A 22,552-nucleotide genomic window follows, 5' to 3' on the forward strand; every position below is an offset into this window, starting at 1 on the left:
AAAGTGGTTTAGATAGGTAAAAATAATTTTAGACCTATAATTTTAAAATTTTAACTATTTTTAGTGATAAAAACCTAAATGTTAAATCAATCAAATTAATATCTTAGATCCACCTTTTCATTATAATGCACCCATCATCTCAAAATCATGAATATATACTTTCAATTTTTTAATTCTTTTTTAAACAGACTAAAAATAAAATAATTGAAACAAGTGGAATATAAATATTTTTTCTTAACGATGATAGTTATATTAGACATGCAAAATTGCTCAATTTCACTTAATATAAAATAATTTGACCTTTTCCTTGTACTGAATGGAAATAGCCATTATTTTCGTATTGTAAAATTCATTGACTCTATGAATGTGTGTTATATTAAATATCGACATTTCAACAATAAATATTATTAAATAAATATAAAATTAAATATATACTTAATATAAATTAAACAAAAATGTAATATTGTTATTTTCCTTCTAAATTATCGAATTTCTTTCGAGTTAAAGATTCAAGATTTACAGTTTATAAATATCTACAACAATCACAAAATTGATATACAATAACTATTGAGTTTACATGTCCATTTTCTTTGAGAAGAAAAGTATAGTTTAAAATCAACCATTAAATGTAATCAACCATTTTTTTCTCATATTTTTTTTTCCATCACCTACTCTAGATTAGAAATTTATTCATCCCCCATTAGATACGTTTATATGACTTTTGATTATTCTACATGATCACTAAATTTCACAATTAATTGAACTTCTTCTTAGGGTAAACTTAGTTGTTATTCTACATGATCAACAACTAAGTTTCTCTAGTTGTTGTTACTTCTCCTAATGTGGTTAAACAAGTGTTAAAAACTCATGACCTCGCTTTTGCATCTAGGCCTACGCTTCTAGCTGCCGAGATTATTTGTTATAATGGAAGCGATATTGTCTTTTCTCCATACGGAGATTACTGGAGACAAATGCGTAAAATTTCCACTTACCAACGATAACATCAAAGCTATTATTTTTGCTGCATTGCTAAAACTAATGAAAGAGAGAGGCCTTCAATTTCCACTTACCAACGATAACATCAAAGCTATTATTTTTGTAAGTATTACATTATTTAAAGGAATAAAGTATAAGTATCCCCTTAGATTATGATCGAAATTCAGAAATACCTAACTAAGGTTTTATTATTCCTCTCGCCGAACCCATCTTTTTTTTTTTAAAAAAAAAATTATACACCTTTTTGACTTACGTGACATCCAAACATCTCTAATGCTCCTTACTACATAGAGTCATGGTGTGTGACACAGAAGCCAAAACGTTTTTTTAAAAATAGTTCAGAGGATGGAAATAAGACCTTAGTTTAGTTAATGTGTCTTTGGGTTTTCAGTCATAACCTAAGGATACTCGTGCCTTATTGCTTATTTAATTAAGTCTGCACTTGTATTGTAAAAGCATACTAACTAATACATAAATACAATCTTTAACTTGATCTCAGATCACATGTATGAATTTCAATTTTGCATGTTCACAAATAGTCATTTATACTTGTATAAAATTAAATAAATAAACACACATGTCATATGTGATATCCTACATGACAATTTATGTCCTACAGAGTGTCATCTCTCGATTATGCCACATAAGCAATAATTGATTGGACCATGGTGGAAATGATGAGGAATCCAAATGTAATAACCAGAGCTCAAGAAGAAGTAAGAAACACCTTTAGAGGTAAAGAAACTTTTGATGAAAATGATATTGAAGAATTGAAATACCTAAAGTTGGTAGTTAAAGAAAGATTCGAGAATAACTCTATGGATTTTGTTGGTAATAATTTTGAGTATCTTTCCTCTAATAAAAGTGTCATATCATATTGATTTATGGTATTGATTTTATTTTATTTTATTTGTGTATACCTAGGTAGTTGCATACTTCAAGCTTTTGAGTGCTTCTAATCCATGTGAGTGTACGAATCTATTGATATCAATATTCATATATGCAATTTTCCATCAAAAAAGTCAATGAAAACTTACCAATGTAAAAAATTAAGTTCACATATAGCAAACATAAAAATTATATTTGTATATTATAGTTATAATTTGTATAATTAAGTTTTATAGCAAACATTAATTTGTATATTTCACTATACATATACAAAAGAAAGCAGTTGTATAATTTCTCTATATATACAAAAGAAAGCAGTTATATAATTTCTCGAGTGAGTGAGCGAAATCTGGGAGAGGGAGAGAGGGGAACGAAAATATATGTATATATATACAATTTTCTCTCGTTTTATACAAACATGAACACTTTTATACATTTGCATTCGTATAAAAGCAAGAGAGGCGGGGGAGAAAACGAGAGTGACTTTCACTAGAAGAAAAGCAAAATAGCAACATTTTGCTATGAGGTACAATTAAATCAAAATATCTATTTTAATAAAAATCAACAATTTGTTTTGATTTTTATATTAGGTGTGCTGGTTTACTTTTGTTGACTTGTTTCATTTAATGTTTTTTATAAAAAAAAAAACATGTATTGTTATTTTATCAGAATAAATATTTAAAAGATTTCTTTGACCTTTTCCATTCTTTAATCTATAGTAGTTATTTTTTGTCATTCAAATGTAATTTTTGATTATATTAAATTCATGTTTATTTATACGATACGATACAAGCAAATAATTGAAATATCAAATAGAAACGATAATAATTAAAACAAAATAAAACTTATTTTAATTCAAATTAGATGATATTTTTCAAAATCAACAATAATAATATACTTAATAAAATCATACATAAAATTTGGAAATGATAAAACTTCAATGAATCATATTTTTATTTTATAAAGATAAAATTCTCGACTCAAATACATTTTAAAGCGTGAAAGGATAGAAGGCAAGCCCTATTCGTGGGATGCAATTATTGAAAATATTTTGGTGATGCCAATATTAAAATCAACATTCTAGCAGCCACAATTGACAATGTTCTTCATCATTGGGAACAAAATAATAATTGTTTTCAATTATATTATTGTTTAAGAAATGTTATTTTTTAATAGTATTTAATTTTCAACAAACGTCTAATAAATAGAGAGGTAAACTTAGAAAATCACACCTTCTATTATTATTATTATTATTATTATTATTATTTAAAGAGCATAAAATGACTACTTTTTTTGAAACAAAGCTATACATATATTTTTTTTCTTTTCATATCTTATCTCTCATTATTGTTCTTTTGAGTCAAACTCTCTCTCTTTCATCTTCACTTAAAAAATAAATCCTTTTTGCTACACACTACAAACTTCATTTCTTATCAAGCCTATAAAAGATATGCAACAACACTTTTCATAACCTAACAAGCCAAAATATGCACTTCTTCAACATTTTTTCTCTTTTCATTTTTGTGTCTTTCCTCTTTTTGTTAATTAAATATTGGAAGAATTCCAATGACCAAATTAGAAAAAAATTGCCTCCTGGTCCATGGAAATTACCCTTACTTGGAAACATATTTCATTTGTTAGGTGGACCTCCACATCGTGTCCTTAGAGATTTAGCTAAAAAATATGGTTCTATTATGCACCTTCAATTAGGTGAAGTCTCTCTAGTTGTTGTTACTTCTCCTGACATGGCCAAACAAGTACTAAAAACTCATGACATTGCTTTTGCATCTAGGCCAATGCTTATAGCCGCCGAGATAGTTTGTTATAATGGGAGCGACATTGTTTTTTCTCCTTATGGTGATTACTGGAGACAAATGCGTAAAATTTGCATCATGGAATTGCTTAGTGCCAAAAATGTCAAGTCATTCAGCTCTATTAGGCAAGATGAAGTTCTTCGTATGATTGAATTTTTTCGATCATCTTCTGGTGAGACAGTTAATGCAACAAGAAGGATCTTTCAATTCGCGAGCTCTATGACTTGTAGATCAGCATTTGGGAAAGTATTCAAAGAGCAAGACGAACTTATACAATTGGTCAAAAAGGTGTCACGCTTAACGGAAGGATTTGATGTGGCTGATATATTCCCATCAGTAAAATTTCTTCATGTGTTATGTGGAATGAAGAGTAAAATCATGGATGTCCACCATGAATTAGATGCCATTCTTGAAAACATCATCAATGAGCACAAGAACAATGGTGAATTAGGAGGTGAAGGTTTAGTTTCCACATTGCTAAGACTAATGAAAGAGGGGGGCCTTCAATTTCCCATCACCAATGACAACATCAAAGCTATTATTTTTGTAAGTATATAATATATGACATAATTCATACCCTCACTGTTATTGTATTTGGGAGAAGATAATGTAATATTGTAACTTGATTTATAAATGAAGGACATATTTGCCGCGGGAACAGAAACTTCTTCAGCGACAATTGATTGGATCATGGTGGAAATGATGAGAAATCCAAATGTACTCTCCAAAGCTCAAGAAGAGGTAAGAAACGCGTTCAAAGGTAAAGAAACATTTGATGAAAATGAAGTCGAAGAATTGAAATACCTAAAGTTGGTCGTTAAAGAAAGTTTCAGACTACATCCTCCATTTCCCCTTTTGCTCCCAAGGGAATGTAGGGAAGAAGTAGAAATAAATGGATACACTATTCCTTTGAAAACAAAAGTTATGGTTAACGCATGGGCTATTGGAAGAGATCCTAAATATTGGGATGACGCAGAAAGCTTCAAACCTGAAAGATTTGAGGATAACTCTATGGATTTTATTGGTAACAACTTTGAGTATCTTCCCTTCGGTAGTGGAAGAAGAAATTGTCCTGGAATATCATTTGGCTTAGCTAATGTATATTTTCCACTGGCTCAATTGTTGTATCACTTTGACTGGAAACTTCCTAATGGGATCAATTCAAGTGAATTGGACTTAACTGAGTCTGCTGGATCAACATGTGCTAGAAAAAATAACTTATATTTGATCGCCACTCCTTATCAATAGCTAGCCAATAACAACAACCTTCAAACTTCTCAGTCCAAAATTTCCTATTTGATCTTGTTGTGATGTTTCATAAATCATGATCAAACTCTTTTTCTATAATTAGTTGAAGAAGGAGGTTTTGATTTATGCCCCCCTCCTTCTATGTATACTGATTATTTATTAATTAATGAGATAAGGTTTATGTCAATGAGTTGCTCGGATATAAATAGTCTTCTTTTTTTTAAAGATTGTGAGTATGAGTCATCACTCGAGCAAAAAGCTAAAAGCTTCAGGTAACAAATTAAAATTAAAAGGAAAAAAACAAAAAGTTGTTTGAATAGTAAGCGCCCTTAATATCAAACCTAAAATTATGTATTTTCAATTAAAAGGAAAAAAAAAAAAAAGACAGAATCTCCTGGAAAGTATTTGAAAAAATAGAAAAAGAAATCCTCACCCAGCTCAAGATCGCTAACTTAAGAAAGAGAGAGAGAGGTGCGAAACTAAAAATTTTAATTTATGAATTTTGGATTATAATCATTTTTATTTTTTTTATTCTAATATATACTTATATATATAATAAATGTAATTTCAAATTATATATAAAATTAAAATTAAAATTACTAGTTTCATCGAACTCATACCTCAAATATTAAATAAAAATTATATCATCTCGGTTCATATTATCAAATTTTAATTTTATAAAATCATCCTTAATTCGTAAAAAATATTTTCTATTGGAAAATATATATTTCTCAATAGTAAAAAATAAAATAGTAAATTACCATTTAATTTTTTAAATTCGAATAAAAATATTTATAAAAAAATAATCTCTATTTTTTCAAGACAGGAGATAAGACTATATAAACTCTTGATCTTATCTTTGTGATTATATTTTATATGTTTGAGATTTTAAATAAATAAAATAATATTTTTTTTAATATAATAAACAAATAAAAATAATATTTAAATGAATAAGGAAGCTTTCTACTTATTGAATAGTGTGCCATATGAGTGACACAATCAACCTAACCTTACCAGTTCAATTCAAATTTGGGTGGAGATTTGATCATTTACTAATTTAATTTATTTCAATCTATTAAAAAAATTAAGTTAAGTTATAATTTAAATTAATAATTTTTTTAAAATATTTTAAAACAAATTTTTTAATTTGATATGTTATATATCGTAATAATTATTAGATACTAAAAGTTTATACACAAAAAAAAAAAATAAAATTAAAACTTAATAAAAATTAAACGAATTAAATTATAATCTATTTCAATTTTAATTACTTTTAAAAAATTAATAATTCTCTCATTTATTAATTCATTTTATTAAATCCACTCAAATTCATTCAACACACCTAACATGTTCATTGCATGATAGTACCATAATCAATAAAAAAATCATAAAGTACTAAAAGTATATAATAACAAAGAAATAAAGCAACTAAAATTTAAGACATAACACATAAATATGTATTTTTAACTTAATATCATTTATATTGTATTCTTCAATTTTAAATATACATAAATAAATATTTAAATTTGTATGAAGTTGAATAAGAAGACACATGACTCCTGCAAAGCATAATTCACATAGGGTACCAAATAAAATTTTAATTGATACGTAATATGACACATATGATTCAAATTAAAAAAAAGTTAAAACAAGAAGACACATAAATCCTGTAAAGCATAATGCACTTAGGATATCAAATAAAATTTTAATTGATACGTAATATGACACATATGATTCAAATTAAAAAATAAATACAACAATCAAAACCTAATATGAACTGAACAAATTAAATTATAATTTACATTTTAATCCATTTCAATATAAATAATTCTAGACGAATCAATAATACATTCATTTATCAAGAATGTCATTTAAGGCGTGTCTATTTATTTAATTTTATATAAATTTAAGTGTCTATTAGTGTACATTCAAAATTGAAGGACATAAACATAAAATAAAACTGAGTTAAAAATATATTTATATATATATATATCATATCGTCTTATTATTACAATTTAATAACTTTTAAACCGATCAATAACCTGTATAATTTATATTATTTATGTAAGAACTCAGTAGGACAGTTATCAAAATATCCAACTCCACAATAATTAGATGATTAAAATAGTATTACTTTCTTATCTCATAAAAGTTGAAGAAAAGAATAAAATAATCTTATAAGAGTTAAAGTCAACTAAAAAATCTGTGCAATTTCATAAGAGTTGAAAATAAAATGCTATTCTAGACAATTCTCATTTCTTCCTAAAATAAAAAAGGCCAAAAAATGAACCTTTTCAACTTTTTTTCCTTTTTCCTTTTTGTGTTTTTCTTCTTTTTGATAATCAAATATTAGAGTTAATACCTTAAAAAATTATTCAATTTTAGGAATTAATTTAGCAAATTTATTAAAAATTTATTTTGTATAATTTTTTTTAACTGAATTTAGATTTTATATCAATAAAATAACTCAATTTTATGATTTGATCTATTAAAGTCATTAAAGTTTGTTGGGTATCAAAAAAATCACTCAATTTAAATTTCTTAACTTCGTATTTAGGATGATTTTTTTCTTCTTATTAAACCCTCAATATATTAAATTGAGATAATGTCTTTGAAACAAACAACTTACTCTTAGAAAATATATAATGGTTATTAGTTTTTAAGAAAAAATGCACGAGTATCCCCTCAATCTATGCTCGAAATCTCAATGAAACACTTATATTTTACTAAAGTTCTATTACCCCCTGAACTTATTCTACCGCTTTTCGACCTACGTGACACTATCTTGAAAAAAAAATCAATCAGCGTTGGGCCCACAAAATAGTGTCACGTAGGCCTAAATGGAGTAGAAAATTCTTAATAAAATAAGTTCAGAGGCGGGGGGGGGGGGAGGTAATAGGACCTTAGTATAGTATAAGCGTGTCTCTTAAATTTCGGATATAGGTTGAGGGGATACTTGTGTATTATCTCTAGTTTTAAGACAACAAATCTAACAGTAAATTAAAAACAATTTTGAGATAACTAATCTCAGGATAACTTATCACAAGATAACTATTAACTAATCTCATTCAAAATCCTAACTCTGCCACTAAATGGAAATAGGAGATTAGGAGTGTGTAGGGGGGGGGGGGGGTTAACATGGCGTTCTATGTATATAAGTATCATGATTAATTAACTATATAACAGAAATACATATATATATATACATACATGTTACAAATAGTAAAAACATACAATACCATAAGAAGAAAAAAAATTAAAAGCAAGAGGGGGAAGGGAGAAGCAATACGTTACACGTAGTGAGCTTTGTAAGGCCAATCACTACATTAGTTTCATGATGCCATTGAGTCACTCTTGAGAAGGTTGATAGGGCGTCATGATCAAATAAAGGTTACTCTTTCTAGTACAACTTGCTCCGTCTGACTCAGTCATGTCGAGATCACTTGGTTTAATTCCAGGAGGAAGTTTCCAATCAAAGTGATACAATAAGTTAGCCAAAGGCAGATATACATTAGCTAAACCAAATGATATTCCAGGACAAATCCTCCTTCCACTACCAAATGGAAGGAATTCAAAATTATTACCAACAAAATCCAACGAGCTTTGTTCGAATCTCTCAGGTTTAAAGCTTTCTGCATCATCCCAATATTTCGGATCTCTTCCAATAGCCCATACATTAACTATTAGTTTTGTTTTGGAAGGAATAGTATAGCCATCTATATCTACTTCTTCCCTACATTCTCTTGGGAGCATAAGTGGAAGTGGAGGATGGAGTCTTAAAGTTTCTTTAACTACTAGCTTTAGGTATTTCAATTCTTCAACATCATTTTCATCAAAAGTATCTTTTCCTCTAAAGACTTCTCTTACCTCTTTTTGAGCTTTGACAAGTATACTTGAATTCTTAATCATTTCCACCATGGCCCAATCAATTGTGGTTGATGTTGTTTCTGTTCCTGCTGCAAACATGTCCTACATTTGAGAGCAAAGTTGCAAGGTTAAATTAATTCATATTGGAAAAAAAAAAGATCGAAATTGTAAAGGGTAAAAGATTCTTCATAAAATTTGATATCGTAACAACAATTTCGATCAAAGTTAGAGTATTTTTCATAACATTTTCCCATCATTATTTATGTAATCCTTTGGATTATTTGATCAACCCTTATTGTTAGGTTGTGGAGCCTGATTAATATTTGATGTACAATCATATATTAATATTTTAGGATGTACAATTCATTCTCCATTTATTCTCTGTAACTGTTCATAGTCTGTATCATTAATATATACCCCACCGCCGTGAAAGTTTACCCAGGGGGTGTTACCACGAACTATTGATTTCTCTCTTTCTCTCTCTAGATCTCTCATCTCTCTCTCTCAAGTTCTTGTGTTCTAAAATCATCAAGTGTGTGTGGATTCGATCCTAACACTTATCCCACCACCCCTCGGACTATAGCCCTTGTCCCCATCACCCCTAGGAATATAGCCCTTATCGCCATAATATTTACCTAGATTATAAAAATCATTTTTATTTATTGATCAAACATCAAAAAATAGGTAAGAGGCTCCTCTAGAAAGTATCAAACACACCTCAAGTATATGTCAAATAATAATTAGGCAAAAATTTTATAGTATATAGTAATTATTAGTTAAAAGTACTTACATAAACAATAGCTTTGATGTTGTCATTGGTGATTGGAAATTGAAGGTCTCCATCTTCCATCAGTCTCAATAGTACATCAATTAAATCTTCACCTCCTAATTCACCATTAGTCTTGCCATTTACAAGATTTTTCTTGTGCTCATTTATGACATTCTCAACAATTGTATCCACCTTATGGTGGAGATACATGGTTTTACTTTTCATCCCACTTAACACATGAAGAAATTTCAATGATGGGAATATGTCAGCCACATTGAACCCTTCCAATAAAGATGTGACACCTTTCATCACTTGTATAAATTCATCTTGCTCCTTGAATATTGTACCAAATGCTGATCTACATATTATAAAGCTTGTGAACAATGAAATCCTTTTTGTTACATTAACTGGCTCACTAGAGGATGATGACCTAAAAAATTCAACTAGACGAATAGTTTCATCTTGTCTAATCGAACCGAATGACCGGACATTTTTTCCGCTAAGCACTTCTAAGACACATATTTTGCGCATCTGTCGCCAGTAATCACCATATGGACAAAATGCAATGTCTGTACAATTGTACAAGACGATTTCGGCGGCTAAAAGTCTTGGCCTAGATGCAAAAGCGAGGTCATGAGTTTTTAACACTTGTTTGGCCATGATAGGAGAAGTAACAACAACTAGAGATACTTCACCTAGTTGAAGGTGTAGAATCGATCCATATTTTTTCGCTAAATCTCTAAGGACACGATGTGGAAGTCCACCAATCATATGGAACATACTTCCAACAAATGGTAATTTCCATGGACCAGGTGGCAATCTTTTGTTGATTTGGCTATTGGAATTCTTCAATTTCTTTAATAAAAAGAGGAAAGATACAAAAAGGGAAATGGAAATTAAGTTGAAAAACTCCATTTTTTGGAAGAGAAAGGATGGTTGGTTTATTTTTTGGTTCAATTATAAGTTCTTCAAAAGGTTGTTGCATATGCTTTTTTTTTTATAGAAATTTTTAGGCAAATAGGTTTTTGTAGTAAAGACAAAATGGGAAAAGGCTAAAAATATTTCTAAACTATTTGTAATTTTTTTTAGGCTAATAGGTTTTTGTAGTTCCATGTGCATTAGGTGAGTTATTATTTTTGAACATGATATCATGTACTTTTTTTTCCCTTCAAATTCATTGATGATTTTTTTAAAGTTGGCATTAAATTTCATATCTTATGTAAAAGATTTTTTGATTGTGCTTGTTCATTTTAGACACCTCATAAAAGGTACTGTTATATTTTTTTGACACTTTTTTTATGATAAGAAAAAAGCTGAAGAAGAGTGTAATACACTCGTTGATGACGTGACAAACGACGAATTATATGATTAAATGTGTTATTTTAAGTTTAAAATTTATTTAATAAATAAAATAAAAATATGATTCTTAAAAAATCAATTTAACCCCTTCCCTCGCCTCTCTGCCCCATGTAGTTATCTTCTTTTGCTATACCCAACAATTTTCTCGATTTGCTCTTTAAAATTGTTTTAGGTTCTTTTTTTCTTTCTAAGTATTGTTTTGAGAGAGAAAGAGAGGAGGAGGAGGGAGACAAGGAGAGAAAGAAAGAAAAACTATAATATATGAGTGTTCGTATCCATTTTTTCCTGGCGAAAAAGGTGAAATCGAAAATCGTCTTTTTTCATACCCTCTATATCTCTTTTGTGTTTTTTCTTTTCTTTTTCTATTTTTCTTTCTTTTTAGTATTGTTTAGTGGGAAAAGAAAGAAGGAGGAATCAAATATAATATATGGCGTTAATATATCTGGCAAAAATGGTAGAGGGATGTGATGGTAAATTTTGGAAAAGTTATACAATGAAGCAAAAGAAGAGAAAATAAAATATGAAATTGGTTAAATTAAACCTTTCACGTGCTATTATTGAGTGTATCACTCACTTTGATATGTTAATAAAAAATATCAAAATGACAAAACAGGACCCTACATGAGATGTCTAAAATGAGTATCCCTCAGCTAAGGTATGTAAGTGAAATTTGATGCCAACTTTAGAGCGCCAACGATGGATTTTGGCCTTTTTTAAAAATCAATAACGATGAATTTATTTTATTTACTATAAGAATGGCACGAAAAATAAAATCGAATTCAAGTATACCTTGGTACGCTATATTATTTATCGTAGCTTTGAGTTATTCCGAATTTAAGTTGAGGGACAATAATAGTTGTTTGTAAAAAGAAATAATAAAAAAATAAATATTTAGTTGAAATTAATTCTTGTAATTGAACATTATATAAAACAAAAAATTGACATTGTATAAAAATTACCATTTAACATTGCCAAAGTAATCTCATATTCTACAATATAAGTTTTTGCTCAATTCTTTATGATTAAGATTGTTAAATTGAATTTAATTAACTCAGCATTTTTTATTTATAATTTAATATGATGAAAATATATATTTTAAAATATTAATTAAAATTCATATTAGTTTAACTTTTATAATAAGTAAAAATAAATTAAAAAATAATTCAGTTGACTTATGAAAAAAAATGAGGTAAGCATCTAGAAAAAGATAATATTATATTATATTATATTTATATAAGAGTTGTTGTTTTTGCTTTGTTTGTCAATTATTTTAATTATAATTATTGTAGAGAGGAATATGATAATTATATTATTTTCAACCTTAGTGAAGTTTTAGGAGGCAAGCAATGGAAACATGATAACAAGAATGTCAACATTAGCTACAATAATTTTGATAAAATACCAATAATAAAGTCAGAATTTTTATTAAGCAAATCTAAAATATAATAGATAAAAAATATATTAAAAATTAATACTTGTTATATGTGTGTGTATAAAATAATTTTATGGGAGTTCACATTAACACAATTTCAAAAAAAAGTCAGAAACTCAAATTGATCGGTTAATATTTTATCATCTATAATTTCTTTCTTAGAAGCAATTGATACCTATGTCAGAATTTCAACGAAGAAAAATTAAAATATATATGAAAAGTAAATATAGAAAAAAAGTCAAAGGATATTTCACATGTATTATATATATATATATAATATAATTTTCTTTTAAAAAAATAAAATGGACCCCCTTATAATCAAACAAAATAAAGTTTTGTGATGATGTTGAAGACTCACCATCCCTTTACTACCTCAATGTTGATAAGGTTGTGTTATATCTTTTTTATTATACTAGGTTTTGGAGACATGTGCATTGTACCTATATATTAAGTTATGTAATATTTTATTGTAGATAATGTTAATACAATTATAAAATTACATAATTATATGTGACTCATTTATTGAGGTTAAGATGAATGATTGGATATTGTCTGAACTTATGATTATGAAGAATCAAAATGTTAATATTGTAAAAATAAAATAAAATATTAGAACAATATTATGTAAATTAAGGTATTAATTAAATAGTGTATTTTTGTGATTTTTTCCTCAAAAATATGTAATTGGTGGGAGGGGACCAGGGAGGTGTTGAAGGAAGCTTGAAGACTAATGGAACATGTCGAAGGAACATGATCATCGAAGCAGGCTGACGAGTTAGAGTTGGAGTCATACTAGGACTAGACTACGTTATGTACGACTAAGCTACTGTATATGACTATAAATCTAACTCCTCAACCTACTTTGATGGACATGTTTCATATATAATGTCGGGTTGATTTTTCTAGTTAAAATCAAACCAATTCAAATATAGTCGGGTTTTTTTTTTCAATATCAAACCAAGTCAAACTAAACCATTAATCAGATTTTTTTCAATTTGATTCGATTTACGATTTGATTCGATTTTCAGTTCGATTTTATACTCCACTAAATATTCCTTAAATGGGACTTTTTCTTATAGTATTATCTATAGTAATATAATTGTGATTGAGATTCTAAAAATTAAATAAAATAAAAGGTAAATTATGATTTCCATAAAATCAGCCCACTAATCAATAAAATAAGTCTTAAATTGTGTAGTTATTTGTTTTATAATAAATTATCATATTTATGATTAAAATATTAATGTTATAAATAAAAAGACTAGAATAATATTATGTAATTTAAAGTCTTAGAATTGTATATTCTTGTATTTTTTTTCTCTTTTAATTAAATACATCTATTTTATGCTAATACGTAAATTTAACTTATATTAACCATTTTAGCAACAAGATGTCAAATTTTGAAAGCCTTAGTTTTTTTTCATCTGATGTTTGATATTTTTATTAAATTTCCCAATTAATTCGATATTGAGACGCGTATGATCAATTAAAAAGGAAAGTAACTAAACAAAAAATAAATCTAAAACTTAACCCTTAGACTTCTAATTCAAAAGAATGAGGTCTAATTTTTACCTATAATAGATTTATTGGTAAAATTCATGATGATTAATATGAAAATTCATGATGATTAATATAAATATTTTAGTATAATATTTCTACTAATTAATGCATAGTATTGATATTAAGAAGTAATTGGAAAAAATAATATTAAAAGTAAAAATTAAATTGTTTCAAAATGATAAATAAATAAATAAATTATTTTTAAAATTATTTAACAAATAAAAATAAATCGAACAAAATATTTCACTAAATATAGCCGAAAGCAAGATTAGGCAAAGTGATTTAAAATTAACACAATGCACAAAAAGTCAATAATTCGAATTGATGGGTTGCAAATTATTATATAACTCGATATCTAAGTCAAAATTTCTTAAATATACGTAATCGCTATCTAAGTTAGAAAATTAGTAATCGTATATTTTTTTATTATATACTAGCTTTTCAATGGCATATGCATTGTACGTGTATATCGAATTATGTGTTTTATATTATCGTAGATAATGTCAATATTATTAAAATTAAACTATTATATGTGACTCACTCATTTGTTGAGATTACAATGCATGATTTGATATTATCAAAACCTATGAATATGAAGAACCAAAATTTAATCAAAATATACATATTATGCTAATGCTATATACTAATGCCTAGTTAATTGTCTAAATTATAACCAATTAGCAATAGGTTAATTGGTACATACATGTTCATGGTTTTACCACTCCACAAAGTTAACAATGAAGAATAAACACAAACAAGACGATAAAGGGCGAAAGCAACAAAGTCGGAGGCACAACCTGAAGTCGTTAATGGACAAGTAAAAGTGAACGAAATGGAGTGTGACGTTGATAGAAATGACCAAACAAGTGAGACTTTACTCGAATGGTTGAGCACCTCCATCATTTAAAAACGAAAAAAAACGAAAACACAGACGCAAATAATCTCACAGATTAACACACATTAGAACATTATACTAATAAGCTAATTACGAAATAGCAACAACACAATCAACAGGCAAAATATTAGTAATAACCACAATTTTCCAGCAGTTAAAGAGACTGCTATACTTGCTAGTGAATAGTTAATACTAACAGTACGACGCTTCCTCAGGCGGTTTTTACGCGTCTAGATTAGATAGCAAAGTAACAGTTACTTCAATGTATTAGTTTTTCAGACACAACAACAACTTGTGTTTGCTAACAAAAGATAAAAGTCAGGTATTGCACTTGTATATATATCAGTAAGGTTCTTCTGTATATTCTTCATCCCTTTGTAAACTGAAACACATCCCCCTGCAAGAACAACGAATCATTGTTATGAACGATGTTGAAGGAATCGGTACAAACAAGTAAAGTGAATGTTCCATAAAAGAGCGTTTGTATGTGGGAGGCGGAAAGGGGCCCTTAATTGGTACATGAAACTTACTCCATCTAAAGCATTTGGTTGTAATAGTTAGCATGCCCAATCACACACTTCTTCATTAGTTATCCCATTGCGTAATGGCCAGATGTACAACGGGGTGGCCATTCGTAACCATTATTATCACCAACTTAGAAATGTAACGTGAAGTTCAAAAATAGAAGACAATAGCTAAAGTGTAATGCAAGTTAAAAGAGGAAAAAAAGATGCAGGGAGGACGCAATGATGTGGAGGATTCAGAATTTATTGAACTATTTAATGATTGTAAAAACGTCTTTGATTAGATGTCTATTTGAATGAAACTCAACTTGAGAACAAGATAATGGGTAGATCGATTAACAGTGTCACTTAGAAATAATGGGGAACTACAAGAACGGCAAGAGAGTCGATGATCCAAAGTAAACACATTCCAAGTTGTAATTTTGTAAAGCGGTCTGTAATAGACTCGGTCATTTTTCTGGTAAGGTCAAAGAAACTGAACAAATTTGATGATTTTCAAATTTATCTTGGAGAAAAGATACGAAAGGTTTTAAATGGAGAAGGCAAGCAGAAAAGTAGTCGACTAAGATAAGACAATCTTAACTCCAAACCTTTGGTTCGACTAGCAAGACTCTTTGATCACAAGTCCTGCAAACATTTTAAATTATAATGTGTTTCCCCATCACACTGAGAAAAAAAAGAGAATCAGGTTTTGGACCTATATTCTTGTTCCCCGTATAAGATGAAACATGCATTTCACTTGTCTCTACTCTAATTTTAAGCTTTTCTGTGGTTACTTCAAGGAAAAAAGATGGAAATAAGACTATGCAGCAAAATGACGTGTCGTTAAAAAAAGGAAACTTGACGTCTATATGAATGAAAAGTGAACTTGGAAACAAGATAATGATAGATGGATTGTCAGTGACACTAAGAAGTAAAAGAACTAAAAAGAACAAGAGTCCAGAGCCAAAATGGCAACAATTTTTTGCTAAAATGCCAAAAGGGCAATGAAAAACTGAAAAATACAAAAGAGGAGAAGGCCAACGCCTTGCCCCTTCTCCTGTTAACACCGTCTAACAATGTTAAGGGGAAGCCGCACAGCTCCACACACCTTATAAGGCACAGGGTTCACCACGCCTTACACCCTGGTGGACCCTTCCCCTTCTCACACCTCAGCTGCCACACACACACTGCCCCCCCCCCCCCCCCCTCTCCTCCCTTTTGGTCATTATTTTGTGCCACTTTTACCACTAATGATGATGATATGTTAGTAAGTCTAGGCTCATCTCAATTATTTTACTAGATATTTAACTAGCGTTTGATAATGAAATTTGATTTGATATTGAGAATCTGGTTTTAGAGTCATCAAAAACTGGCTTAGATTAGTCATTTGAGACTTCCACTAACAAAACTTCACAAAAAATAAAGTAAAATGCAAGTCCACTTCAAAAACTCAAACTTTCAATTTCAAAATCTATCCAAACGAGAGTTTACTATTTCACCTGTTTTAATAGGTGTGGTATAATCTAAATTAATACAAAATAAGGAAAAAATAAGAGATGTTTGAATTTGTGATGTAAATATGGAAAAATAATAACTGTATACATATAATCTTAAATACGTCATAGATTATAATTTTTTTCATTAAAAGGTATGTCGGGAATGAAGTACAACACAGTAAAACAAAGGATTTTACTTCATAAATCGTTTTCACAGTAATGTGCCCTTTCCTATTTTTTCTATTGATATAATGGTATTAGAAGTGGAAGAAAAAATAAACATAAAAAGTCAAATGAGATGCAAAGCATTTGGACGATAAAATAGAGACAACTTCTTGAGATGAACATACTGCAGTAATTGAGGGGAAGGGGGTTGCGGCAGTGTGCATGTGGCGGTTGAGGTGAGAAGGGAAAGGGGTCCACCAGGGTGTAAAGCGTCGTGAACCTGCGCATTATAAGGTGTCTGGGGCCATGCACCTTCCCCTTTAACATTGTTAAACAGCGTTAACAGGACAAGGGTCAAGACATGGGTAGGTCTGCGCCTTCGCTCCTTTGGTGTTTTTTAGTTTTTGATTGCCCTTTAGACATTTTAGCAAAAGAATAACAAGAAAGAAATCGACCACAGACAGTTATTTTTCTTCCGAGGTCAAGAAATTTGAACCAGCTCGACGACTTTCGAATTTATATTGGACCAAGTTATGACAGTTTTATGATTGAGAGGGCAGGATTAGACAACCAGAAAAAGTAGTCAACAAAGATATGACAATCTCAACTTCCAAACTTTTAGAAGTTACACTGAAATGCAGTATGAAGTGGTAACATAATGCTATAAGATAAAACATGCATTTCAATTACCTCTATAATGTTAATACTGCCTCAGAGTTCCATTTGATTGCCACTGTCACCGAGTCATTCTCGTTGCTCAATCCCTTTCTTCCTATCCTTTTCATTGCGACCTCCATATAAAGGAACAAGACTTCCCAAACAGACAATGGATTCAAAAGTGTCCAATTTACTGTTCATCTTAGCATATTTGAGCGACTTCCTTTCAAGACTATACCAAAGAAACTTCCTATTATCCATTTCCATAAGAACTTCCTTACCAGTCACTGAATATGTTATTGGCCTCAAGTTACGGAAATGTTGACGACCCTCTAACTGCTCCACCGAAAACAACTTAACCCAAGACTCTTTCACTCCGTAATCCTTCATCATCCATACGTCAATACGATCCAACACATGATTCTTTGCATTTGAACAAGTGAGATGACCTTTAAGCAAGCAAAGACATTCTCCCAACACAGCCAAATTTATCTGTTGCGGATTCCCCAAATCCTCCGGATACTCCACCTCCTGAAAAGTCCCATTTTGAAGATTAAGCCCCACAAGAATCAAAGGACTCCACCAAGCTGACGGTTCCTTCGTTACAATCCAATGCAATGCACCTCCAGCACAAGTCCCATTATCCTCTTTAAGCAACCAGTAAGGACAATCCTGAACCTTCTTCCACACATCCAACTTCAAACTAAAAACCATTGTTTCCGAAACCAACGAAGGTTCAGCATCAGGATGATACAATTGTGCAATCGTAACCACCTTATAATCATCAGCTAAACGATCATACCCAAACCCCCCACGAATCTGAGACAACCCTGGACCCTGTCCACCCAGGGGTTTCCTCGGAGGGTTTATATGACAAAAGGGTAACTTCCTAAACACCTTAGTAGAAGGATTCCAAACACCATTATCATTCATGTTATTAGAAATTAAAACCAACCCACGACAAGAACCCAGTACCTGAGTCGGTCCATAGAGATGTTTCAGTGGATGTGCAAGCTCCCTGGGAATTTGGGTCGACGCCATTGAAGCGAAATCAAGCGAGAAAAGGTTATCAGCATCAATGTGAGCTTTGAGAATCAGCTTCATATCAGAATTTGGTTTCAGTACTTGATTTTTGAGATGAGCTTCGATGAATTCAGGGCTATCGATAAGGGTTTTGATGGATTTCGATACGCACCTGAATCTTAACAACGACTTCACCGGAAGTCGAGAAAGTATATCGGAGAGAATCTCAGGCGGAATATCGGACATTTTTTGAGCTGAAAATGATCACTGCCGGCCGGTAGGGTTTTAGGATATACTAGAAATGGAAGATTGTAGAACTTTTGTCTCCTTATTCTAGACAAAATATTTTTTATATTATTTTATTTTTACAAAATAAATAATTATTTGGTAAAAAGTTTTTTTTTTATTTTACAAAATAAACAATTATTTGGTAAAAAGTTTTTTTATATTCCAAATAAATAAATAAATGTATGTTTTAAAGTCCAAAATTACACTCTTGCTAAATATCCTTCACAAAATATTAAGTAATGGACTCATAATTTTTTTTTATTCTTTGCATTATGTAAGAAAAAGAGAAAAACTAGCAAAGGTGAGGAATAATTCGAACAAACTCGTCAAATCTGAAGACTTTAATTATTTGATAGAGAATATAAGAATAATTTTGATAATGACAAAGTGAATCAGTTCATAGTCTTGGAGCAGAATCAAGTGAAAATGCGGAAATTGGAAAAGCCTTATTAAAAGGTGAAGACTCGTGAATAAGGAAAAGAAGTGAAGAAGACTCCTTTATAAGGAAAAGGAAGTTAATTGAGTTAAAATAACTATTTTTTTTGTGGGATCGACTAGGGTTTAATCCACTCATATAAAAGGATAGTTGATGCAAGAGAACAAAAAAAAATTACAATTCATAAATCGAGAGTATTTTCATTACAATTCATAATCGAGAGTATTTTGCGACAAGAGCACATTCGATATTAAAAGAGAAAGATGACAGAAGAAAGAAGAACTAGAGTTAGATTTTCTTTTTAAAACATAGTTTGTGGTTCTGTAACAAGAAGCGGATTTAAGTTTCTTGTAGAGTAGAGTAAATGATTATTGTTAATCGTTGAACTGTTTGAGTAAATTGTTGAGATGCGGTACTAAAGTTAGTCCTTTTGATTATAGAGTTGTAATCTAAAGTTTCTCTTTGAAGTTCGTGAAGTTTGATGAAATCCTATGACATGTTGGTTGTTGTTTTTCTTCCCTTGAGTAAGAAGATTTTCCACAATAAATCTCTTTTTCATACGTTGTGTTTTATTTCTGCTAATTCAATAAGAACCTGGTTCTTGTTCTAGATGGTTAAGGTTTCTTCAAATGATAAATATAGTGTTCTAGTAATGTTTGCATTAGCAATGAATTGCAGTAATTAGACATAGATTATTTTTATGCATTGTTTGCTTGATGCATTAAAAATAACATGCATTGCATAAAATAAAATTTATTTACAAAGATACCCTCCATTATTATAGTGGAAAAAAGTAAAAAAATTGAAGTGTAATTGAGTCTTTAATCATACTAATGCATGTATTAGAACCATTGTATTGTTAATACCTAGAAATCCATGATATTAATAATACACACATTAATACACAATCGAGTGTATACATAGGCTAGAATAGAGTACCTGTCACGCCCCGAGCCTACACCCTGGACGTGACCGACACTCAATGACCATTGCTGGCCTTTAGCGGAAACCTTGGTCTGACTTACTTGACTTAGCGGAAGACTTAACTCAATGAAATAGACTCATTTAATAACTTAAATTAAATAAGTTGGCCAAGATGATACATAAGTCTCAATAACAAAATGTCAGTAATACAAAGATGAGATACTCAATACTAACTGTCTGACTGTCTATGAAGAATCTATAATACTAAGATGGATGTTGGGATAGACCCCACAACATCCTATGAAAGACTTAAAAGAAATAAATGTGTCCTCCAGAATGCAAGGAGGCTCACCACTGACTCCGAGTGCTTAGCTGGATCCACGAGGCGTTGGATGATGCTGATCCTGGTTACCTGTGTCTCCATCATGATACGATGCAGGTCAACTGGCATCAGTACATTGAATGTACGAGTATGCGAGTTGGAATGCTAACAACAACTTAAGCTTGAAAAAGAGTAAGAAGGAACACTTACCTTGGCTCTGCTCAACTCATGAATAACTTGACTTAATACAAAAATTTTAGACATATGCAATATATAAAGCTTGTAAAACAATGAAAAACACTTAGTTCGTTAAACAAATGCAATAACAAAATCAACTTTACTTATATATGAAGTAATATAGTTTTTGTGGGAGATTCTCTAACCGGCAACCACCACCATGAGCCTAATTGGTGATACATCGTCTTGTCCACGCTATCAAAACTATCTTATACTTTGTGTTCGCATAGATTTACTTAACTTAATGGATCTACTAGTTTAACTTACGTGATCATCTAAAAAGTATGACCCGTTAATACATATGATGGCTACATGATTTTCATGGGACTTGAGTTAATATGAACTCTCATCCCCTCATCGATGCTCAATACTACTCCCAAAATATACTTTAGCTCATGTTTTTAAAGCAACTTCTTTCTTCAGTTTGAGATAATTACTCAATGCTTAGCCCAACGACTCTTTTGAAATCGGTGTTCCCTTTTCTTGCTCAAAACTCTTTTGGAAATCTTAGTTTCCTCTTATCTTAAAATGTGAAAAACATTTATAAACTCTTAGGGAATACTTAATTTCCTTATAACTTTTGAGAAATGAAACTCAACTCTTTACTCTTTACTTAACTTGAAACTTGAGTCTTAAATCAACTCGTAGGAAATACTTAGTTCACTTATATTTCTTTGAAGGAAGAACTTCAACTACTCTTTAATCTTTACTTAACTTGAAACTTGAGCCTTAAAACAAATTTAAAACGTTGTTAAAGACCCTTGAGAACACTTAAGAACTTTGCTTGGACTTGCTTCATAACTTCTAGACTTGACTCTTAACTTTTTTGACTTTGATCTTAAATTTTCTTGAATTATATTATAGATTCAAGGTTCATAATCTCATGTTTATTGATGATTTCATGATGTTTAAATATACCTAAGAGTGTTAGAATCAATTATGAATCGTAGGTACATCACTTAGGATTTAGTATGAAAAGATGGAAAAATAATTAGGAGAACTGGCGCCTCTGTTGCTCTAAGAGGCGCGAGAAGGCGCCAACTCTCAAATATCTGAGAACTTTCTGTGGCACTCTGGCTGGGACGACGTGCCAGGAGACCAAAGTTCAGAAGAACTTTTGTGGCGCTCTGGAAGGCGCGGCGTCCTAGCCCATGCCCAGAATATCTGCGACTCTTCTCCTTCATTTTTCATCTCTAAACCTTCTAAACTTCCATGGTTCTCCCAAACACTTAGGATCATTAGTACCCTAAATACCCAAAAGATTTGACTCAAAAACAACCCAAAAATAAGAATCAATCAACACTAGGCATGCAACTCAATCAACAAGAATTCAACAATGTTCTTCAAGAAGTTCACTTTTATCATTCAACCAACTCAAAATCGCTGAATTTAAACAAGTTGGTGTGTGGGTGAACTAACCCAACACGAAAAGATCTCACATACCTTGATAGAGATCACACTGACGAATTCCACTCGCAAACCTTGGCGTTCTTGGCGAATTCTTGACTTTTCTCCCTTTCTTTTTTCTTTTCTCTCTTCTCCAAGCCCTAAGCGTGATTTTGATTTTTCAAAACTAAACTAAACTTAGTTTTTTTACCCCGATAAACCTCTTAAAATGAAATAGGAAATTACTTGGTGAAAAATTTTGCCCTTCCTTAAATTCGGATTGG

At 30.3% G+C, this 22,552-nt stretch overlaps 3 protein-coding genes across 3 annotated transcripts; 1 reads left to right on the plus strand and 2 right to left on the minus strand.

The window, feature by feature from the left end:
* The first annotated feature begins 3,178 nt into the window (after nucleotides 1-3,178).
* Nucleotides 3,179-5,133, plus strand: LOC101262745 (premnaspirodiene oxygenase-like). Its single transcript, XM_004228463.5, has 2 exons — nucleotides 3,179-4,244; nucleotides 4,338-5,133. The coding sequence occupies exons 1-2, from the start codon at nucleotides 3,372-3,374 to the stop codon at nucleotides 4,944-4,946; spliced, it is 1,482 nt and encodes a 493-aa protein (XP_004228511.2). The 5' UTR covers nucleotides 3,179-3,371; the 3' UTR covers nucleotides 4,947-5,133.
* Nucleotides 5,134-8,117: 2,984 nt separating this feature from the next.
* LOC101262448 (premnaspirodiene oxygenase) lies at nucleotides 8,118-10,702 on the minus strand. The gene is made up of 2 exons (XM_004228462.5): nucleotides 9,604-10,702; nucleotides 8,118-8,915 (listed from the first exon to the last, which is right to left on the minus strand). Exons 1-2 carry the CDS (start codon nucleotides 10,495-10,497, stop codon nucleotides 8,295-8,297), a joined length of 1,515 nt encoding a protein of 504 aa, XP_004228510.2. The 5' UTR covers nucleotides 10,498-10,702; the 3' UTR covers nucleotides 8,118-8,294.
* Nucleotides 10,703-14,940: 4,238 nt separating this feature from the next.
* On the minus strand, nucleotides 14,941-19,009 carry LOC101254326 (F-box protein CPR1-like). Its single transcript, XM_004228838.5, has 2 exons — nucleotides 17,686-19,009; nucleotides 14,941-15,225 (listed from the first exon to the last, which is right to left on the minus strand). Exon 1 carries the CDS (start codon nucleotides 18,919-18,921, stop codon nucleotides 17,740-17,742), a length of 1,182 nt encoding a protein of 393 aa, XP_004228886.1. The 5' UTR covers nucleotides 18,922-19,009; the 3' UTR covers nucleotides 14,941-15,225; nucleotides 17,686-17,739.
* Between the last annotated feature and the right edge of the window lie 3,543 nt (nucleotides 19,010-22,552).

The sequence above is a fragment of the Solanum lycopersicum genome, chromosome 1 (genome assembly GCF_036512215.1).
Source record: "Solanum lycopersicum chromosome 1, SLM_r2.1".
Lineage (NCBI taxonomy): Eukaryota > Viridiplantae > Streptophyta > Magnoliopsida > Solanales > Solanaceae > Solanum > Solanum lycopersicum.

Excerpts from the sequence above, each read along its gene's own strand:
- LOC101262745 (XM_004228463.5), top strand. The coding sequence starts at position 3,372 with ATGCACTTCTTCAACATTTTTTCTCTTTTCATTTTTGTGTCTTTCCTC. Across the intron at positions 4,245-4,337 it reads ACATCAAAGCTATTATTTTT|GACATATTTGCCGCGGGAAC; the intron begins GTAAGTATATAA and ends TTATAAATGAAG.
- LOC101262448 (XM_004228462.5), bottom strand. The coding sequence starts at position 10,497 with ATGGAGTTTTTCAACTTAATTTCCATTTCCCTTTTTGTATCTTTCCTC. Across the intron at positions 8,916-9,603 it reads ACATCAAAGCTATTGTTTAT|GACATGTTTGCAGCAGGAAC; the intron begins GTAAGTACTTTT and ends TCTCAAATGTAG.
- LOC101254326 (XM_004228838.5), bottom strand. The coding sequence starts at position 18,921 with ATGTCCGATATTCCGCCTGAGATTCTCTCCGATATACTTTCTCGACTT.